The sequence below is a fragment of the Gouania willdenowi genome, chromosome 3 (genome assembly GCF_900634775.1).
Source record: "Gouania willdenowi chromosome 3, fGouWil2.1, whole genome shotgun sequence".
In the NCBI taxonomy this organism is placed as follows: domain Eukaryota; kingdom Metazoa; phylum Chordata; class Actinopteri; order Blenniiformes; family Gobiesocidae; genus Gouania; species Gouania willdenowi.
This window is the reverse complement of record NC_041046.1, coordinates 16,491,555-16,514,816: the sequence shown is the minus strand read 5'-3', so window position 1 is coordinate 16,514,816 and position 23,262 is coordinate 16,491,555. Positions and strand designations below refer to the sequence as shown.

Here is a 23,262-nt window from a genome sequence, read left to right as displayed (position 1 = left end):
ACAGCTGATCAGCAGTTCTTATAAGTTATCAAGTTTAAATATTTCTGTATTAATAAATTATTGTATCTCATTCAATCTAAAGTACCGGTAAGTAAAATGGTGTCGCAAAAAGGGTTCTGTTAATGTAGAAACATCTGTCGTTGCTTGTTCATGTGGATCTTGTTGGGTTCTTTCTTTCTTACTATGAATTTTATATTGTTAAGTGCTTTGAGATGTCTTTGTTATTCTGCAGCTTTGTCTCACCACATTTATTTAAATTTTTAGGTCTCCATTGTCAGAGGTTTTTTGACAATATGTGCACAGGAAAAGGTGCTAGATATTATATATTCATACCTGTTTTAACCAATTTAGAAGCTATCAAAACAAGGTATAAGATAATGAATGCTATTTTGCAGTAAAAGAAAACTCATGTGTATTCAGATCCCAGAATCACATGCATCAGACATTCTTGTTGTGTTTCATAGTTAAAAAACAATATAAAGTAAGCACCATTAGAACTCCCAAATGAACATCGGCAACAACGTGCCGTCATTCCTCTGGGGTATTCATTTGCCTTTTTCATTTACTTTCGGATTGGCCAATTAATTTTTGATTTAATTGATCACAATTTTCAAATGAAGTCCATTAACTTTTACCCTACAGCTAAACCTAATGCAATTGCTATTTTTGGACTGCTGCTGCCAATTTCAATTAGAAACAGTGTTTTTTAATCAAACTGTGCTCATAGGCCTAAAAGCACAAAAACAATATGCCTTTTTTTAATTAAACATTGATGTAGAAATGCACCTGTTTATTGTGTGATGGTATTTTAAAAACATGAAAGTATTTGTTTGGTGGTGCCATAAATTTGTTACGATGTTTTAGCTGATAAAGCTTAAGACAATACTTTTCCTGACAGGCCTCATAAATCAAAGATTGACTGATTATGTCAGTTTTTCCTCTACCATATGTCATCAGTTTCTCATTTTTTAGCTTGGGGTATCCAGTTCTTTACCATTTTTGCAAGCTTCATTTATTCTTGCTGTCATCCTTCCCCGTCTACTTTAAACCCTGTCATGCCAAGGCTTCTTTTAGGGAAGTGTCCTATACTGATGTTTGAAACACATCTGCAATGCAGAGAAAAGGAGAAAGCAGTAGCTGGCGGAAAAGAGATATATTTACCGTATGAGTAGACGAGTACAGAGATACAGAAAGAGCAAATGAGAAAAAGAAGTATGACCTGTCATTTACCAGAACGGCAGATACATGAGTGACACTGAAGCATTGCTTCACGCATCATCAGGTACGTAATACCACCATTATTTATTTGCTTGGAATATGACATCTTGACCAAATGAGGGTCAAATATTCTAATGCAAACATGATTATTTGCACCTCAAAGTGCTGTCACAGGGAAATCACAGAATGGGTCATTCACCCCCTCCACCCTCCGAGCCTCTGAGCCTCCCTGTTATTAATGGCGTCATCATTTTTCCTATGCTCACTCTATTTCCCCTCTGATAGTGGGGCCTGCTTCATCGTGTTCTGCCATGTTTCTGTAATTGCTTCAACAGCCTGCCTTCTGCTGAGCATGAAGTTTTTTTAGTTTTTCTTTTTTTTTTTTTTTTTTACTTTTTCATTTGTGTGAGTGTATATGTGCGCGTGTCTCTAAATGTGTGTTTTATAATGTGTGTATGTTGCTCTGCCCCCCAACTAGGACCGGCTGTGAGTTTGTGGGGCAGAACCAAGCCGCAGGCGAGCTCCACACAGAGTAAAATGACAGCCTCTAGGCCACCATTGGTTGATGACTGTGAAAACACTTGCGGTTAACGTAAAGTGAGAGACCGGCTGTCACGCTGTCACGGTGAGGCACCCACTCTCGTGTGTGGCCCCTGACAACAGCACAACAAGCTGCTTTAAAACTCCACTCCGCAGTGCTGCAACAAACAACAAAGGGACGGCTCAATGCTTCACACACATTGAACCATCCAAGCCAAAAATAAATATTACAGAGCAAATAAGCACAAGCACTACTATCGGTCACAATTTTTAGGAATAAAAGCTTTGCTTCAGTCAAAGTCAGGAGGAAAAAAGTGCTGTCAATCGATTGAAAAAATTGTGATTAATTAATTATGCTCTGTATTTATTTATTCAAATTAATCTATTTTTTAATCTCACCTAAAAATTGCTGAGAATCGCCCTCATCTTGAGGTATTTTCATTTAAATTACATTATTGTGGCAGATCAAAAGATTATTATATATAACAAAGTGGCTTTATAAAGTAATTTATTGTTTTTAACAGACTTGAACAGATGCCGGTGTAGACATTTACATTCCTCTGTATGTGAGACTAGTCCCAAGGGCTGCTGACACCTTTAGTTTAGACTATCAGGGAGCATTTCTTGTCCGGAGTGGCTACTCTGTCTGCTCGGACTAGTGTAGTATCCAAAGGACGGCGGTCCATGCTAGCTGCTATGTGTTTAGCATTGAGGTGCTAGCTGCTACATGTTTAGCATTAAGGTGAAAAGCTCCACTGGATGAGGAAGGGCTCCGGTGACCCACAAACTCTTTCTTGCCCAATGTGCACACAACTGGACTTTTGTTTTCCATCCGGTGTGTTTTTTAAACTAAAAGCACAAAGACTTCGGCTGCATTCGAATAGTCCCTCCTATCTCCTTTACTATTTACTGTTCCTTCACCCCCGAAGTGTTTAAGGGGCAGCCATGATAATAAACGTTGAAGTTCTCTTTAAGTTCAGGAAAAGAGGCTCAACGCTTCCTTTTTACCTCCTTTAGCCAAGGAAACACTGATGCATCATTTACCAAAGGAGACAAGATAACGCTGACCCACAATTCCTTGCGGTGACAACATTTAAAGGGACACGCACACCCAAGCGCTGACAAGTAACGGAAATCATGTAAGTTACCAATACAATAATATGCCTTGAACAACTTTAAATAAATAATCTAATTATATGTAAGACATATTATCAGATTGGAAGTGACATAAAACAGACACTCTGTGGTTCAAGAAAAAGGGATCAGAGACATTTTGAGCCACATGATGTTTTATTGAACATAATTCATATTTTTGAGTGGAAGGTATGTGTGAGCAACCATTCTCATTGTGATGTTCTTTTAGTTTAACTTTAGTTCCTAGTAGCCTGGTGGCCTCTTTTCCTTTGATTTACATTCAAACCATGTGATTTTTGAGATCATATCAGTGGAAAGTGTTATAAAGGTGCTTTTAGTCCATTTTGGAAAATTTGTAGTTTTTTCACCACGGCAGACTTCACTAACCTTCGCTGCCTTGTTACTTCAACTAGTGGAAGTGCGTCTGATAGTCAAAACAAACGAGATGGTCGTTTCCTATCTCCTCATCCAAGGTGTTATGGAAAAGTGGATAGTAAAGGAGATAGGAGGGACTATTCGGACACAGCCTTCTCCTCATGTTCTACCATTGTAGCCGGTGCATCAGTTTTATGAGTATACCGGGAACTTGTGCAATGAGAAAGGTTCCACACTCTTTGGGGTGAAGAAAAAAAATCGGATTAAAGGCGTACATTTTTTTAGTGCGTTATTTTTTTCTGTAATTGATTAATCGCAATTAACGCGAGACAACCCTTGAAAAAAACACAGGTGGCTGTTGAACAAAGCTGAAAGTGAGTGTGCAGCTGAGAAGTCCAGACTGCCACAGATGCCAGCCAAGGTCAGATAAAGTGAAGAGTAAGTGCTTAGAAAGCTGAAAGGGCTGAGGCCGGCTTTGTTGAGGAGGTGTGAAAGAGTGAGTGACCAAGCGTGAGCATCGCGTTGCTACCATCATTAAATGAAACCACTTAAAGGACAAAAAGCTCCACTCAAAAAGGTCAATACACAGCACTACTACAAAGCCCTGATAGTTTTATTTATCCATCCGATGTACGGTTTGTCTTTGATGGCGTCTAAACATATTGTGTCTGCAGACACATTTTTAGAAAGCCTATAATTTCACATACAAGCAAAATTGCTTAATCATTACATTTCCAGCAGCAAACAAGTTCCCAGCGTTACAATGAATGATGTGACGACATAGTGCAGCAAATAGTTATTAATACAGAGCAGTACTGTCATCATTGTTAACCTCTCAGTGTGGTTCCATCAACTTCTTTTACCTTGTGCCCTTACAAATTTCTTGAAAATACCCAAGACACACACACACACACACACACACACACACACACACACACACACACACACACACACACACGCACACACACACACACACACACACACACACACAGACAGTTTATTATGCAGTAACATTACCAGATCCCCTTAGGCAGCTGTGCATCTCGATGACTGATGAGGGTAATTTCTCCCAAACAACAGAATGATCATTTTGGTTAGCGAACGCTACAGACCCTCCCCCTTTTTCACTTCCCTTTGCTCCCTTCTTCCTTTTAGTGCACAAAAAAGCAAGAAAAAGACAGACATTCATTACAATGCCTGATGACATGTCTAGAATGACTCAAGAAATAAATAGCTCAACTTTTACGTACAAGCTAATCGTTTCTAGAGGGTGCCATGAAATCTACTGGTCCCTCTGTGAGGATTTATATCCAGGCGTGAATGACACTTGAGAAATTCCTTCTTTCTGAATTGGATCAGGGGGTGATGGGGATTTTCTTATTTTTTCCTTAATTACCATAGGGACCCAAAATAATACACATGCCACTGTGCATTAGGGTCATGGCAAGACGTAAAAAAACTGCAGTGAGTTGATAGTGTCTACGTTTCAGGGTACACTAAGGAACAAACAGAGCTCAGAGTAGTTAGGAGTTGTCAGCCACTCTATCTCACCCCATAGGTTCAGCCTCAGTGGGCTGTCTTTACCTATTCTTCCATCTGTCAGTCACCCACAAAAACAAATCCACCTGTCGGCCGAGAGACTGGGCTTATTGGGGCGATGCTCCAGCTGTCTGGACCCGACTCATTCAGCCAGCCAGCGCCCTCCACTGGTGACAGAAAGCCCATTACGAAGGCTATTACCCCACCTGTCAGTCTCATCTCCTTACCTGCACAGATACGCCACACTAATGAAGATGGTCATTGTTAACGCACCACCTTGAAGATGGAAGTCATGCATTCATGATTTTGTGGTCCTCACGTCCTTGATCACAAGGGCTCTCTAGGCTTGTAACAATATAACAATTCATGCGTTAACGAAAAGCCATTCCTAAAGTGCCCACTAGATTGCCTCAACAATGAAGCTATTAATGGTGCATTATGTAAATGGTAATAGTCACAAAGATCTAATGGGATAAAGGCTAAGTAAAGTGCAATGCAATGCTGCCGACTTTCAGTGGTTCTCTGAAGGATGTTTTCAATTATAACAAATCTAATTTAATCTATTGTTTCAGAGCTGAAAATGCATTTTTAAAGGTTGACTGAGTCTCTATTTCAGAAATCAGGTTTAATCAGTCATGTACATGAACACCGGAACGTCCTTTACAGAGATTGACAAAGTTGCTGGGGATCTGCATTCGAGGTTTTAAAGAGACAGTATTCCACCCCCCCTCCCTCACACCCCCACCTCTCTCTTCTTTCCTCAGATGGCAAGCTTCAGTTGTAGAGCGGAGAGTGTTTGTCTGAAAGATGAAAAGACCTGTGCCTTTAAGGGGGCTGTCTCCCAGTTCCCCCATGCTCCCCCTCAAACACAGACACTCCTCCTGTGAGCATTTGTGAGGCTGCTTCTGTCCCTTATGTCTGTTTATGGGGAAGAGAACAGACTTCCCAGAGCATCACTGGAGACAAGACCGTACTCTAGGGACAACAGCTCAGGTGCAAGACCTCTATGAAACCTCAGCACAATTCACTCCCTGATGGATTGAAAGACGGGGGATGCGGACCCAGTCATTCTGGAGTTAAACATCCAGAGGTCCACAATGGCAGGTGGAACTTGACATCTGAACAACTCCCGAGGTCAGTTTTTTGAGTTGGAAACAACATGATCAACAACAGTGGACTGAACCGATCGGAAAAAGGTGCTGTTTTTCTACAAGCTTGTTAGAAAAAGTTTTCTTTGAGACAGATCAGTCCGCAGGCCAAATCATTTGTAACCATAATGGATAAAGTTTTTTGAAAAGCATATGTGAAAAAAAGTGGATCTTTCTTTTTTTCTTTTCTTTTTTTATCTGCAAGAACACAAAGCTAGCTGAAATGGAAATGCTCTTTAGTGACCATCTTTAAAGTATTATTTCAACAGTCAGACAGTTATCTTCCTTCTCCAGCTCTTTCTGAAAAAGAGCTTTAAATACTTTTTGGGGAAGTTGTATTATTTTGCACGGGAAGTCCTGAACCTTTCCAGCTATAGACTTGAAGAAGAGACTTTTTATATACATGAGAAAATGATCTTAAGCTGCTTTCCCTGTGGGAAACATGTGTGTTTGGAATGACAACACAGTAGGACCCTGAGGACCACAGAAATGTTTACAGGGTGTGGAGTGGTCTATGGCCAGAACCAGTACCTGACCAGAGATACTGCCAGGCCCCACCCAGGATTAGAAATCAGCAAACCAGTTCAGATGGATAATGGGCTGATCCCAGGAATGTGCCATCAGGTCAATCAGAGTCAAACACACCACAATGTTGTCCAGCCAGCGATATTCAACGTTTGTAATTCCTTGAAACCGGCAGAACCGGCATCATTACCGACCCCTCCTCCTGCACTAAAGCTAGGACAGGAGGGTTTCAAAAAAGTCTCTCGAACGGAGGAAGACAGCCCGTGTCCTTTCCCTGGACTGGCCTCTGGTGTGTTAGAAATGCGCGTGAAGGAGGGAAGCAAAATCCGCAACTTAATGGGATTTGCCATGGCACGTGTGCAAGGAGAAAAGACTGTAAACGGGGAATGCGTGAGTGGTGGTGGGCTCAGGCAGGTGGTCTTCACTGGTTCAGGTCGTGCGGTCACAAAGACCATCACCTGCGCTGAGATCATGAAAAGAAAAGTGGGCTGTCTGCACCAGCTGACCAAACTCCAATACAAGGTAATGAAAGAGGTGTGGGGAAGCACTGAAGGAGGGGGCTCTGGGATGACAGTGCACAGGACTGTCCCCTCCATCAGCATCCTACTCTCCAAAGACCCTCTGGATCCCAAGGAACCAGGTTATCAGCCGCCACAGATTCTCAGTGCATTGTGGGAGGAAAGAGAGGGTGGCGAGTCTGCTTCAAAAACCGCCTGCAAGAGACCTCCTGGACCACTGCCATACAGCAGTTTTCCTTACTGTAAGAGACTGTGTTTAGGGGAAGGAGTCCCAGTTTTGCCTCCTCACTGACTTTCTGAACCCGTGTCACAGTGGAGAGGATGAAATCACAGTAGTTCTTTCGGCACTGAACTCCATTCAAGCACAATGTTGAGACAATCAGAACATTCACTCAGATCAGTGCTTGCTCAGAACTACTGACTGCCAATTCCAGGCATCAGAGGTCAGTTTGACGGAGACCTAAACGCTTGCCTGTGTACACACATTTCTCACATTTACAAAACCAATGACGTGTGTTATAAGAGTTTGAACAAATGTATATCCCATCTCACGCCAAGATGAAGCCATGAATTCTGCAGGGTTCAATTCCTGATTTCATTTATCCACAGTCAGTGGACAAAATCAATTTTCAAAAATCATATCAAAACATCTCTCTATTCTTCCATATATAACTTTGTAAAAACGGTAGAAACTCAACAAACTATAAGCACCATAAATTAATTTTTATTAGAATAAATTCAAAGCATTTTATTCTTCAGCTGAATTAATAAAATGTTTTATCAACAATTTTCTTACTGTTTGTTATTATTATTGCTCACACGTCCCCAATTTTGTAAAGCTCTATCTGATTGAAGCGAAAATCACAGTGTGCTGATGATTTGATAAAATAGCTGCACTGAAATTTGTCTGTAGAAAAAGCTGATTTAATGACAAAGCTGATGATAAGGCACAGCTCCTAAACCAGCGCAGGCTGACAGAAGCGCCTGGAGCAGAAATACAGGCAGAGATTATCATTAAGATAACAATGTAACATCACACAACACAGAGGAGAAACCGATTAAAACCAGGCTTGACTGAGCTTCACACAACGGTGTTCTTGCAAAACCCAGCCACAAAGCTGCAGTGCATCCCATTTCAGGCCAGCCTTTCCACTTTATCTAAGGTGCGCTTCCTCTTCCTTTTTGGTTTTTCTTCCCTGAAGCAAAGTACACCGTCTGGAAAGAAACTGGGATTTTAAAGTAAATGATCATGCTTTGAAATGACAGACGTAAAAAAAATGAAAAGGCTGCAGACATTTTTATGCATCACCGTCTCTTATTTTCACACCTATTTGACAAAATTCAGTTTTGGGTAACATTGAGTCATTGCAGAAGCTTAACTTAAAGCAGCAGAAGTTTATGGTAATTGCATCCAAATGTAACTGTCATGGTTGGAGGAAAAGAAATATGTACACATGTAAGGAATTTAAAGGATTCAAAGTCTTCTGGGATGTTCCCAAAATACTTGGTTAATCCAGTTTTCCTCTGGACTAATTCTGCAGATAATAACTTAATAAGAAGTGGGTTTTTTTTTTTTTTTTTTTGATCTTAATGAAAATCTACAAATGCAAATGTCAACCTCCTTGAGCACATTAATCAAAGTGACTTCTAATTAACAAGACAACTTTAGTATAACTTTCAAAAAGACAAAAAGGCAAAGACGACGCTTGCATGTGGCACTGACATTATTTAAATCTCACTCAAAAAAGGGCTTTTTTTTTTTCTTTTTTTTAACAGCCCCACTGTACTTCATGAGTCTACTGTGGACAAAGTGATTAACCTCACTCTCAGTTCCACTAAAAGAAACAGAGCACAGCAGAGCGCTCAAGGTTGAATTTAAAAAAACGCTGCCACTGCGAAACAGCACGAATGGAGCAAACTGTGTGTCCTCCAGTCTGTTAGAAGGTTATCACCTGAGGTCATTGTTATCACAGAGTTAACAGCTTTTTGCATGAGAGCCTACGAATGGTCGGGCTGTGATGCAGGTCAAAAAGATAATGCCTCTATAAGTAAATTTCCAATCGACCTGCATCTGTTATCAAGCATTAGGAATTCTGGGCCAAGTGTGAGATGCACAGGGGGTAATTAGGGATAACGGCATGGCAAACCTGAGTGAGAGAACAGATAAAGGATACTGACAAAAGCATTATCTTGGAGCTAAAGCCAATGTGGCTGGTGAGGAATAGCATGGAGGAAGAGTCAGTGAGGTCTATTGGAAAAGAATGGGCAAGGTCGTTGACAACCTGAGTGTGTTTCTCTGATCACGTTTGTTTTCATGGTTTGGAGAGCATTGATCCCTGGGCCTCAGATACAGGATTTAAGTTTAGTTCTGGTTGTGCACACAGCAGTGGTGCAATACACATTCAGGATGAATTTAAGGAAAGGAGAAGAAGCTGCTCTTTGAGTCAAGAAACACTTGAGAGAGAAAAAGAGAATAATAAACATATTTATCGACTTTATATTTCATCGACTACATTTTTTTAAACAAACAATAACTATACTGATATGACTAATTTAAAAATGTATATATACATGTGATGTGAATGTAAAAAACTCTATCTATTAATCTGATTTCATTAACTCATAAAAACAAAACTATAATTTCGTCACATGGGATGAAATCCAATCAGAAATCATGTGATCATGTGGTGTTATGCATCACCCATTATGCACCATCCCATATCAGGTCTATAAATGGTAATTTAATCCTTAAAAATGCATAACCTCTTGTGTTTTATATTTTAGCTGACTAAATTATCAGAATTAAATCACTCAAATCTTAATGTTATTTAGTTGGTTTAAACTAAGAGATAATTTCACTCAAATTAAGTTTAATTTTAGTCAAAAGACTAAACTAAATCAAAATTTGATGTCAAAATTCATGCCGTTTTGTATCATGAAGTAGTTCAATGAATAAACCCTTATTGTTAGTAGTTGGGTTTTTTTTTTCCATCTTTAGTTAATAAATTATTTCCTTCCTGGGTTAAGAAGAGAAAAATCTGAAAGAGTTCTGTTTATTTATTCATTAGGGCAGTAGTAATAGTCAACAGTAGAAAGGTCAAACTCATCTTGAAGAATTCTTGGGAGAAATCACAAATGGCAGAGATCAAGAGAAATTCCAAACCAGTCTGATCACAGTTTCCTGTTACAGGCACCACGGCAGTGCCACCCTGTTTACCAAAGCCAATAATTGCATCCTCTGAATGTGAATGAATTCTTTTTGAAGTTAACATAATGAAAGTGTTGGCACTCTATTTTCCCTTCTTTGCTGCTGCAGCAGATGAGAGTGAGGTCTCTTGGATGGTGTGGGAGTTCGCTATCTCCCAGCCTCCAGATGGCTCCGTCTTCTCTTATCTAGAAGAATGGGTGCCGCCTCAATTTTTCAACTCGCCTTATCTGGGTATCCTTTAAATTGAATATTTACTGGGCCTATGTTTTCTGCTTGTGTTAGCCCTCTGAAGTCGACATTCCTCTTGCTTGTCAAGACAGGCTAGAAGGTTTTTCTCACTCATGCACTCCCTTTGTCCGCCTCGTCAAGTAATGGGACAGTGATGGATTATGTGATTGCTTGGAGAGAATGGAAGGTTAAGCATTTGAGCAGAAAGCAGAGGAGACAGATTAATGAATGGCCAAAGAGGGAATACGTATGTTAAACTGTAGGGATTGTACTTTACCCAAACACTCCATCAGGAACCTCCATTACAAGTCAGAGGTAGCATTGATTAAAATAATCATTATTCTCACCTATGCATAGTATAGACTACAGGGGAAACGAACATACAAGCAGCGATGAAAACATAAACAAGCTGCATGTGCCACAGCTACTGCCTTGTAAAGTGTGTGGGGAAGTCTTTTTAAAACCATTTTGTGAAATGTCTCCATGTTGGATTAATCAGTGCAGCTGAGGACGTAATTGCAGTGCTGGAGTTAAAGCTGTAAGAGCAGATAATGAACACGGACTACAATGCTGCCAGAATCCCGGCGGAGAGAATGAGAAGTTTCTGGACCTGAAAGTCTTCAGAATTCACTCGAAAGCCCGGGGAGGAAACAAAAGTTCACAGCATTTACAGAGAATAACGTGCCATTTTCAAAGAGATATAAAAATACAACATCTGCTTACAGTGTGTGTGCGCTCTACTTATGTGTATTATTTGTGCTTCAAATATGATGATATAGAACAGTATTTCTGAAATGGGGTAGGAGTACGCAATTGCACTACAGGGGGTTTTTGAGAGTACGAGAAAGTGGAAAATAAACACACATTAAAAATATTTTAGTTAAAAATTATAATCATACTAAATATTACCAGCAAATCACAAAAAATGCACAAAATAAGACAAAAATATCCTGACTAATGAAAAGAACAGACAAAAAACAACATAATACACAACATGACACCAAAAACACACAGAATTACACAAAAAAACACACACACAGTAATCCCGTTCTTGTCTCCCATGTTATTTGTGACTGTTTTTCCAGGTTCTCTTTAGACGGGATGATACTGAAATTTTCTGTAAAGCACTTTGTGGTTTTTACCTGTGAAAAGCTCTCAAAATGATGATAGAACTTATCTTGATTAGAACATGAACTGAAAATACAAAGGTCAGTCTTAGACCCAGGCGGGAGAAGACAGAAAATCGTAGAAAATATAGATATAAACCTACTCAGGAGGCACTAAATACTGTTTCATTCCAGTTATTTACATAGTTATATTCTTTAAAATGTGCGTTAACACTAATTCATCAATCATTATGCTCTATAGTTGTTGTTTTTATAGAATTCTGATCAAAATGTTGTAGTCAGATAATGGAGGTACTTGGATTCAGAAATAATAGAAAAGGGTACTTGGGCAAAAAAGTTTGAGAACCACTGATATGGAACGAACATATAACAACATCAGTCCTATGTAAATGTATTTTTATAAAATAAATCCAGCAAAGTCAGCTTTTTGTCAAATATTTGGTAGTAAATATAAGATTTTTCATCAATTTAAATTATATGTGTTTTTGTTTTGAGATTAACAAAACATGTTCACATTAATCAGGAATGCAATGTTTTAAACAACTTACTGAATACTGCTGCCCTCCAGTGGTAAAACAGGCCCAAAAATTATATATTATCTCAGGAATATCATAATTTTGCAATAAAGGGTTTGCATAACCATTTAAAACAGTAACAAAGTAGTCCAGCATCACTCTTATCCATGATTGCAAAGTACAAGAGAGCATTAAGGTAAACCAGAGCGAGATGGCTGTACCATTTTTTGAAGCGTTTAATGGTAATCTCAACGCTGGCGGGCTGAAGCCTCTTTAACTTCCCAGACAACATTTTGTCCTTTTATCCTCATCATTCTTTTGCTAAGGCAATATTGAGGCTGAATAGAAGAGGCAGGAATTATCAATCCCCGTTTCTAAAGCGTTGGTGCAAGGTAAACATCTTTCTTACATCACTGTGACAACAGGCTGATTATTCTAGCTGTTATCAGAGTCGCTGGTTTCATATTGATGGATATGAAAAAAGAAAATTGATTCACTCAATAATCTCTCACATGAAAGAACAATAAAATCATGCCTCAGGCAATCTTTGAAGTATACACAATACATTGGTTTTGGCCTGAAGGGAGGCATCATTTGTTTGTATTGATCAGACACACAACTAACAGTTAAAATTTGTTTAATTTATATCGAAACGATTTAAATCTACTACTACCACCATCACTACTACTACTATTACCACTACTACTACTACTACTACTACTACTACTACTACTACTACTACTACTACTACTACTGTGGTGTTTCTTATTGCAAGGAATAGATATAAGAGACGGGAGGCGCTCATGCGTGTACCAGGTAACTCGTGTCTTTATTAACAACGTTACGACGTGCCGTCAAGCAGCCAAAAACACACTGTGCATGCGCGTCAATAGGCTCACACCACAATTACTACTACTACTACTACTACTTACACTACTACTACTACTACTACTACTACTTACACTACTACTACTACTACTACTACTACTACTACTACTACTACTACTACTACTACTACTACTATGGTGTTTCTTATTGTAAAGTATAGATATAAGAGACGGGAGGTCTTTATTAGCGTTACGACGTGCCGTCACGCAGCCAAAAACACACTGCGCATGCGAATCAATAGGCTCACACCACAACTACTACTACTAATACTAGTACTACTACTACTACTACTATTACTACTACTAATAATAATAATAATAATACTAGTACCACTACTACTACTACTAATACTAGTGCTACTACTACTACTACTACTACTACTACTACTACTGCTACTACTACTAATACTAGTACTACTACTACTGCTACTACTACTTACACTACTACTTACACTACTTCCACTACTACTGCTACTACTACTGCTACTACTACTGCTACTACTACTACTACTACTTACACTACTACCACTACTACTACTAATACTACTACTACTACTACTACTACTACTACTACTGCTACTACTTACACTACTACCACTACTACTACTGCTACTACTACTACTACTACTACTACTACTACTACTACTACTACTACTACTTACACTACTACCACTACTACTACTACTACTACTACTACTATGGTGTTTCTTATTGTAAAGTATAGATATATGAGACGGGAGGTCTTTATTAACAACGTTACGACGTGCCGTCACGCAGCCAAAATCACACTGCGCATGCGCATCAATAGGCTCACACCACAACTACTACTACTAATACTAGTACTACTACTACTACTACTACTACTACTACTACTACTGATACTACTACTACTAATACTAGTACTACTACTACTACTACTAATATTAGTAGTACAACTACTACTACTACTACCACTACTAATACTAGTACTACTACTACTACAACTACTACAGTTACAACTACTATTACTACTACTACTATTACTAATTCTAATACTACTACCGTACATTGAACATGTTGACGATGCTTTTAGTTGTTATGCTGCAAAGAGGTGGAACAAATTGCCAGCAGTGCTGAAGTCAGCCATTGTGAACATTTTTAAATCAAAGTTAAAGGCACTTTTTTTCTCTAATGCATATGACTAAGAGGGAGATTTTTGATGATGTTATTGTTGATTTAATGTTTTTACTGCTTATTTCAATGATTTAACTGCTGACTTTAATGTTGTTGAATGTTTATGTTGCACCTTTTGATCATGTAAAGCACATTGAATTCCCTTGCCTACTACTACCACTACTACTACTTACTACTAGTTTAGAGTATTTTATTTTATATAATTATGACCATGACTACATACAGTATACTTCTTATTAGTGTTAAGAAAAAGGTGACACTCAAGACACTATATAGCACTGTTTGATGTGTTTTAGTGAAGTGATGTCATTTTCTGTCCATTCATTTTAAAATAAAGACCATCATAACTAAATGATTCATGTTTAAATTATATGTTCTTTACACTATAATTATCCTTTGCAGTTAAGCACTGCTTTTATTTAAATGAGCCTAGCGTGCACATTAAAACAATGATAACATTGGGAGGTGAAAACATTGGATGTCAATGTTACATCTGGTATGCTGTACTGCATCTAATGGCATTATGCATTACCTAATGATGTTGTAATACTATAACACCATGTCAGAAATTGGTAAATGTTATTTTCATTTATTTTATTAGTGAATGTCGAATGGAAATATTTATATAAACGGTATGTTTATACGTGTGTGTGTGTGTGTGTGTGTGTGTGTGTATGTGTGTGCGTGTGTGCATGCGTGCGTGCGTGCGTGTGTGTGCGTGTGCGAGTGTGTGGTTATAATGCTAAAAGTGTATGTCTAATAATAATAGGTTACATAAAGGACTTTCATCTATTTTATCTTTTATATCTGATTTTGCCAGTCAAATCGCACAGCCGAGGTCGACCAAATCACTAAATGATTTTGGTAATCTGAATTCAAACAGTATCATTAGGCAGTCTGCTCTGCACAGTGGGGGGGCTTGGGGGAGCGATACCAACACAGTTGTGATTACTGCATTGAAACAGTGGGGGGGCTCTAATCAGAGTCGAATCACCTCTCCCCATTACAGGCTACACGGCCAAAACTCAGTGGGTGGTTTACAGGATCCGTCTTCACATCTTCCCCCTGAAATTAATTGAAATCTGCTTTGCAGTGACCTGATGCTTGCCATCATCTGCAGCCTCATTTACAATGGCTCATTGCAGTTTCATTAGGTTGAACCCTATGTCATGTTTCAAAGGATGCATATTCAGAGGTTGTAATCCAGAATCTGAATCTACTGTATATCTACTACATTTTCATTGTTAAAGGTGGTCATAGTTAGTACTACAAGAAACTTAAATAAATGGCATGTTGCCGAACCAGTGGAGATGGATGATGGATGGATGGATGGATGGATGGATGGATGGATGGATGCACGGATGGATGGATAGATGGATGGATGGATGGATGGATGGATGGATGGATGGATGGATGGATGGATGGATGGATGGAGACCCTTGGTCAATCTGGCTCCTTTTTCACCACTGGTATAAATATCTAGTGACATGTCTGACATGACATGTCTGACATATATATATATATATTACTTTAGGTGCTCATGGGAAATGTAGTGCATTAAATCTAAAATTCAAGTAAAAATTAACAGATAACTAAAGCACTATCACAGTAAGTATATTATTCAACACTAGCAATACTAAAGGTAAGCTATATTGTATTAGGAAGTTTGATACAGAGTGATTGAAATAAATGAGATGATAGCTTTGATGAAATTTGAAAAAAAAAAAAAACAATAAAAAGTTTATAAAAAAAGGAAAGTTACGGTTTTCAACAGTTTCAGCTTTAAACCAATAGATGGCAACCTCAACACCACATATATTTAATGGGGTTATAAAATTCAGCTCCTAATTTTGTACTCCTGTCACACTTATGAGTAAGCAACAGAGTAAGCAAGAGTAACAAACATTTCCAGATAAAATACTCCACCTTTGAGTTGATTATTATATTGGCTATGATAAACCAGTGTCCGTGCGCTTCCATTGTGGTGTTGTCCAATGGTCTGTGAGCTAATCTTTTATTTTATTTACGTCATTCTGAGGTGGAAACTCCCGACAGTTTAAATACCGGGACTCACCCTTAAGGTCAACATTGAATACCACCGACTGGTAAGTTCATTATTGTAGTGCCTCTATACTGCTACATTGTTGGGAATTAATCATTTTAGATACTGTATTTAGCTTTGATATTGATACCTATATAAAATAAAAATATTTATCTAATTTGAAAAACTCTGCGGGTAAATGATTCACCCAACAAAAAAGCAATTGTGATTGTGTGTAAATGTGTTTAATATGAAGTTACTATAATGAACTGTCATCTTTTTAACTCCAGAAAATGTTTTCCATTAAAACTGGAACAAACTCTTTATGCAGCTTCTATGGACCTCATCCAGACTCTGGTGTTTTTCTTCTTCCTGTGCCACTTGGTATATGGACACAGTCAAATGGACAGAGCTCAAGAGTTAATGTCTAGATATCCTCTCATTGATGGGTGAATTGTCTAATTTTCAAACTAAAATGTGTGTTTCATCCTGTCCTCTGCATTGTTCACTCTCTTTGGTCATTTCTCTCTCTATCTGACAGTCATAATGACCTGGCACTTCAGCTGAGGATCCTTCACAACAATCGCTTGAGCCAAATTGATCTTCATAACATCACCAATGTGGCTACAGACATCTCCCGCCTCCAAGCAGGCTATGTGCAAACACAGGTATTGCTTTTTTTTTATTACAACTTATGTGGAAGCAAGACCTTAACCCTCCTATTATCCTCAAATTCTACTAACACACTTTACCATTGGGGTCAATCTGACCCCAGGGATATTTGCCTCCAGAAAATTATTTACAGAAAATTGTTGACCAAGTTTTTTTTTTCAGGCACTTTGTTTATTTGTTGAATACATAAATAACCCCTTGATAATGAAACCTTGACCTGTTCTCTAGCGCCACCACCAAGTGATTAAAATTAATTAATCTTGAATAGTTTTCATCCAAATATTCTCACATGTACTGACACATTTACTGGTTATGGTGATGATATGACCTTTCCTGCAGTGCCACCATCAGGTCCAACTTTCAGTTTTAGAGTTAGTGTATCTTGATAATGTTTTAACATAAAGTCCTCTGTCTCAGACACATTCTCATCTAAGTCATTGTCACTGTGAAAGAGCTGTTACAAAATCTCATTGACAGTAAAACTTTTCTGAGAGGACATTTTCAAGAGAGAGAGAGAGAGAGAGAGATCATGCAGATTGCAATACACACAGAGCACAATGAGGAATGATTTGGATAAAGGGTTGTCATGCAAGCTTTTATATGTTTGCCATTCCCTTAGTTTGCATGAACTACCAATATCATTGAGGGAATAGTCTGCTCTCCACAGTGCAGGAAGTATCAGTTATACTTTGGTAGGTGTAAGTAGTAGATCACAGATACACACATATTCATGCTCAATCATGGTGTGAGAAAGTTCTCATGAGTATATTGGAAAATATTAGGAAAAGTCATGAAATATGAAGCAAAAAAACAAAGTTAACTATATATATATTTTTTTAATGCTAAACATTGAATGGAGTCAAATTGACCCCAAGGATAATAGGAGGGTTAAACTACTAATTCTGCAAGTTTGAAAATCAAATTGATTGAACAGAAAAGTTTTTTTGACTGTAATACTCGGCGAAATTTTATGCATTTAACTTGTGTTTTCTAGATGTTTGCTGTCTATGTGTTGTGTGCGGCTCAGCAGAAGGATGCTGTGAGGCTGACCCTGGAACAGATCGATGTGGTCAGACGTATGTGCACCGAGTCCCAGGAATTTTATCTCGCCACATCTGCTCAGGGTATACAATCCACCTTCATGAGAAAGCTGATACAAATTTTCTCATTGTTTTGGAATTCTGCTGTTTTTCACTGACTTAAAGTAAACTAAGCTTTTACATGATCGAATGCCTTGGCTGCACAGGCTCTGGCTGACACGATGGGTGCATTAATGATGTGTGCATTTGTTGGATGTCTGTTTATCTTTTCAGACCTGACGAGTTCTGCAATGAGGCATAAAATAGCCTGTCTAATAAGCATTGAAGGAGGCCACTCAATTGACAGCAGCCTGCCTGCTCTGAGGATGTTTTACCAGCTTGGAGTCCGCTCCATGGCCATCACACATACCTGCAATACTCCTTGGTAAAATGATTTAGTGCAGTGTGTGTGTTAGCTTTTAGCCATGGATTTAAATAGTTACTTGGAAAAAAATAAACATCTAAAAACAAAATGAATGTATTTTGATTTGTCCTTTAGTTTATAAAAATGTTGTCTATTTATGTTCAAATCATGTTACTGAATGTGGTTAACCAGCATTTTTAGTCAGATGGGGTTAAAAGAAGGATTTGTGTCCTGATTTAAGTGTGTTTTTTATTGATTGATTTTTTTCTTAAATATAGGGCTGAGTCATCATCAAAGATCTACAACGTCTTTAAAAGACCAAAGGACGGCCTCACATACTTTGGGAAGGTGAGCTCACATCTAAATGATGAAAGATACTAAATCAAGAGATCATACATGTTCTAGTTGGAAAATAAAAAGTAATTTTCACTAAAGTGCAAGATGTTAGCTCTAGTAAGAAATGCTCTATAGTTTTTATAGGGATTGTGTGTAGTAGGGGTGTCCTCATACACTTTTGGTATTGGCACATACCGATATTGATCTGATATGATAAATGATACATACTTTTATTGCTCTTTTTTTAATGCGGAATGTTAGAAAAGAGTTGATCAAGTGATATTACTCAAACAAGTTACATAAACTGGAACCTTAAACACAAGAATAATCAACAATTGAATAAAATGAAAAGAAAAATATTAGCATGCCCTGAAAAATTACATCAATAAATCCAATAAAAACAATGTATATTCTATCAGAGATTTTAGATGTGGCCGAAATAATCTAATACTCTTATTTTTTTGTTGCCGATATCAGACTGATATTGATATAAGCCTTTTCACACTCTCGGAAATGTCGCTCTTGTTCAGTTTGCGCGCATAAGGTCAAAGCTCAAGAGGGATTAACTCACCATGGCTGACAGCGAGTCTGACAAAGATTTAGATTATTTTTCCCATTGGAGCGTTTATTCCTTTAGAGATTTTTTGGGAAAACATGGTATCGGTGTCTCTAAGACAGAAAGACCAAGTTAGCTGCCTAAGCTAATGCTTCACGCAAGCTAAAAATTCCCATTTTTCCTGACTTTTCAAACTGTTTCACTTATCGACCTGTCCATCTTGTGCACTTCCTTCAAATTTGTAAGTTGAATTAAAATAATAGCTTAATAAAAATAATCATGGACCTGATTAGTGAATGGTGTACCTCATAAATTAACTTTTTCAAAGTGAGAACATATATTGTGCTTTTCACACTCGGAAATCTGGCTTGTCCCATCTATAATAATACTAATCCATTTTATTTATTAGCGCTTTTCAAAAACTCAAAGACACTTTACAGTTGTTAAAACATGTCAAAAAAGAAACTAACAACAATAAAGGTAAAATACATAACAATAACAAGTTAAAAGCTTTGGAGAAGGAATGAGGAAGCAGAGGAGCGCTCAGATCAGCGGAAAGCCATGGCTCACCCAAGTCTGAATATGTTTGTAGTTCCCGGGTAGAGTCTGAATCACGCCCGCTGGAGACCCTGGAAGTCGGGGCACGCCGCTCAGAGACCAAGTCCCATCAATGGGAGAGGAGTGTGGAAACAGAGCAGATCTGTCGCTTTAATACTGTTTCTCACATCGGTTTTACAAAAGTGCTCAGATATGTGCATCATTCCTGGGTAAAGTCCGAATCCCACCTGCTGGAGACCCTGGTAGTTGGTGTTTTCGTGCACCAGGGGTCACGTTTGGAAGCAAAGGTATTGCCCTAGCTTCCATACTGCTGCTGCTGCTCTCATCGGTTTTTAAAAGTGCTCAGATCAGCCGAAAGTAGTATCAAGTTTGAATGTGTAAAATTAATAATATAAACACTATTAAAATACAAAAGATCTCTGGAATAAAATTATGAACGCTGTTAGGTTGGAAATATCAACACGAGTGAACGAGCATGCGCAGTTCCAGATTGTGAAAGGGCAAGTTGGATAGGGACACCCTTACTGTGTAGTGTAATATACAATAAAAAAGCAAACATTTCCTAATCAGCGCACCCTTCCCGTAGCTGACCGTGAGACTTCCCTTGCCTGCAATCTTCTTCCTTGTGTTTTCACATTTACATGTAATAGCTTCTATTCCCATTAGTTGTGTTGACTTCCTTCCTTTTGACGGTACTGTGATTGAGTACTGAATGTTTGTGAATCTGTTTTTGAGGCCGTGGTGGAGGAAATGAACCGACTAGGAATGATCGTTGACCTCTCCCACTCTTCTTGGAATACAGCTCTGGCAGTCCTCAACCATTCCAAGGCCCCTGTAATTTTTAGCCATTCATCTTCCTATGCCATCTGCAACCACAGCCGCAATGTACCCGACTGGCTTCTGCACAGGCTGGTGAGGAGAGTGACTCACAGTGATTAATTACCTGTTTAGTTGCATGATTGGTTAATTATCTGCTTAGTCAATTTAATGATGAATTTTCTCTTTGATTTTCACTGATAGATTTAATAAAAGTAGAGGGCAAATCTTTTTCTCTTTGAAATTATATATATATATATATATATAAATCTGAGTATCTACTTAAATTAAAAGAATATAGTATTTTCTTCAACCAATACCCTTACGGATTAGCAATTCTAGTATTTCAAACATTAAAAAGGAAGACTGCATACAAAGGCCAAACATTAAAACTAGCGCAATAAATGAAATAATTAAATTCAACTTTATTTATACAGCGTAAATTATAACAATAAATCATCTCACAGCGCTGGTTGTAAAATCTAAAATTGTTAAGAAAAAATCCAACAGTGCCACATGAAAAGGCATCAGTGACGGTGGGGAGGAACAACTCCCTTTCAACAGGAAGAAATCTCCAGCAGAACAAGGTTGGCAGCATCTGCCTCGACTGGTTGGGGTTCGTTTTTCACTCTCATTCTGGGTGACAGAGTAATGCCATCCAGAGGCACTATTTTTGCTCTGATAATTGTTTTTTGGATGTTTTGGACCAAATAAAATCACTTCGGTTTTATCTTGGTGAAGAAGGTGAAAGTTACAGCTTATCTCGCATTTGATGTCTTTAAAACAGGCCTGGAGTTTTAGTAACTGATGCATTTCATCTGATTTCATTGACAAATACAGCTGTGTGTCATCTGCATAGCAATGGGAAATCATATTGAGGTTAATGGAAGCATACTGTATATAATGCAAAGAGTATTGGTCCTAAAACTGAACCTTGTGGAACTCCATGATTAACTCTGGTGTGCACTGAGTGATTATTAACATGAACAAAGTGGATTCTGTCTGATAAATAGGATTTAAACCAACCTAGTGCTGTTTCTTTAATCTCAAAAACACTTTCCAATATCTGCAGCAATAAATGACGATTAACTATATCAAAGGGTGCACGATCTAAGAGGAATAGAACCAAGAACAACCCTCTGTCTGAGGCTAAAAGGAGGTCATTGGTTACTTTTGCTCAGTAACCAATAAAATCCTTTCTTTTTGGAGTTGCATATTATTCTCTCTGGATGGATGGATGAATTATTGAAGATCTCGAAATCTACATTCTTTCGTGCTTTTGCATTTTAGAAAGATAACCGAGGGTTGATCATGGTGAATCTTCACAGCAATTTTATTTCCTGTAGGAATGAGGCCAACATGTCTTGTGTTGCTGGTGAGACAATAGATACACATTTGTATTACTTTTATTACAGCAGATGAGTCATTCCATTGTTTTCTACAGACCATTTTGATCACATTAAGAAGACAATTGGAGCTGACTCAATTGGAATTGGAGGGGATTTTGAAGGTGCTTCAAGGTAACTATTATCCAGTAAACCCACGGTAACCCAAGCCATCAAATTAGTGAAGCACACACCAACGTACAGTATGTGAAAACATGGTGAAAATGTATAATGTAATGAGACAACAGGTATCAATAGTTTTTTCTTTGTTAAATTTATGATACATTTGTTAAAATGTCTACATTTTATATACATTTAAGTATATAAGTCTTTCTTCCTCTTTGTTAACAGGTTTCCTCAGGGGTTAGAGGATGTGTCAAAGTATCCTGTCCTCATTCAGGCACTATTGGAGAGAAACTGGACTGAGAATGAGTTGGCTGATGTTCTACGATTGAACTTCCTGCGCATGTTTAAGGAAGTTGAGAGGGTAGGACAGCATGTATATTTTTAGACCGAGACAAACCTTACAAGATAAATAGGGTCAAGGTTAGAATTAGTAAAGGGATGAGTCATCATCATCAATAGTAGTTTTTTCCAGAGGAATTTGTCTGATCTATCAACTTTTTTATCTTATTTACATCCAGACTTGTTAAACATTTTTTGGCTGATCCTCTTACTTTCTTATTTGTTGTTCCTCAGGTTCGAGATCATCTCATAATGGATCGACCAAGTGAGATGCAGATCACCATGGAGGAGGTGCAAAACCCCTGCAGACTGGTTCTCAGACGGCCCAGACTACATGACCAAAAACCTTTCTCCAGGGCAGAACAGAGATCACAACATCTATTTATCCTAACCTTGTTTCCACTGTTATTTCAGCTTTTTAGCATCGTGGAACTTTGATTCATGTATTTGAGATCATAATACTTTTTTTCCCCCTTGATGTTATTAAGAGAAGTTTATAATGTATTCATTTAATGGTGACTATAGTTCTCCATCAGTCAGTCAGCAATGCAAATTATCATTATTATTATTATTATTTTTTGAGTGCTTTTCCCTATATTATAGCAGTTCCATTTGTTGACATCAGTTCTATACACAGGGGAAATGGACAATATGATCCAGGAAATTATATTATTTGCCATGGAATATAACGTCAGTTGAAATCGGTGTTGGTTTTAAACTTTTCATTAGTTAACACTACATATAAAATACTTAAAAAGAGAGGGCATGTTTTTCCCCACCTGTATTGAAAAACCGATTTGTGCTGTTGTTTGAGACGTGGAAAATAAATATGGCACGTTTTTCAATAACTGAAGT

At 38.1% G+C, this 23,262-nt stretch overlaps 2 protein-coding genes across 3 annotated transcripts; both read left to right on the top strand.

Moving 5' to 3' along the window:
• The first annotated feature begins 5,727 nt into the window (after window positions 1-5,727).
• On the top strand, window positions 5,728-8,182 carry LOC114457742 (ribonuclease P protein subunit p25-like). The gene has a single exon (XM_028439785.1). It carries the CDS (start codon window positions 6,444-6,446, stop codon window positions 7,287-7,289), a length of 846 nt encoding a protein of 281 aa, XP_028295586.1. The 5' UTR covers window positions 5,728-6,443; the 3' UTR covers window positions 7,290-8,182.
• A 7,923-nt stretch (window positions 8,183-16,105) lies between these two features.
• Window positions 16,106-23,235, top strand: dpep2 (dipeptidase 2). 2 transcript variants are annotated; one of them, XM_028438042.1, is made up of 11 exons: window positions 16,106-16,240; window positions 16,508-16,625; window positions 16,718-16,844; window positions 17,843-17,972; window positions 18,162-18,312; window positions 18,570-18,639; window positions 20,477-20,653; window positions 21,848-21,932; window positions 22,002-22,077; window positions 22,294-22,429; window positions 22,642-23,235. In XM_028438042.1, the coding sequence occupies exons 2-11, from the start codon at window positions 16,513-16,515 to the stop codon at window positions 22,843-22,845; spliced, it is 1,269 nt and encodes a 422-aa protein (XP_028293843.1). In that variant the 5' UTR covers window positions 16,106-16,240; window positions 16,508-16,512; the 3' UTR covers window positions 22,846-23,235. The 2 variants fall into 2 exon arrangements, with proteins under 2 accessions (XP_028293843.1, XP_028293834.1); XM_028438033.1 differs by lacking the exon at window positions 16,106-16,240 and having other exon boundaries at window positions 16,248-16,625.
• Window positions 23,236-23,262: the final 27 nt, after the last annotated feature.

Excerpts from the sequence above, each read along its gene's own strand:
- LOC114457742 (XM_028439785.1), top strand. The coding sequence starts at position 6,444 with ATGTTTACAGGGTGTGGAGTGGTCTATGGCCAGAACCAGTACCTGACC.
- dpep2 (XM_028438033.1), top strand. The coding sequence starts at position 16,441 with ATGAACTGTCATCTTTTTAACTCCAGAAAATGTTTTCCATTAAAACTG. Across the intron at positions 16,626-16,717 it reads AGATATCCTCTCATTGATGG|TCATAATGACCTGGCACTTC; the intron begins GTGAATTGTCTA and ends TCTATCTGACAG. Across the intron at positions 18,640-20,476 it reads GCCTCACATACTTTGGGAAG|GCCGTGGTGGAGGAAATGAA; the intron begins GTGAGCTCACAT and ends TCTGTTTTTGAG.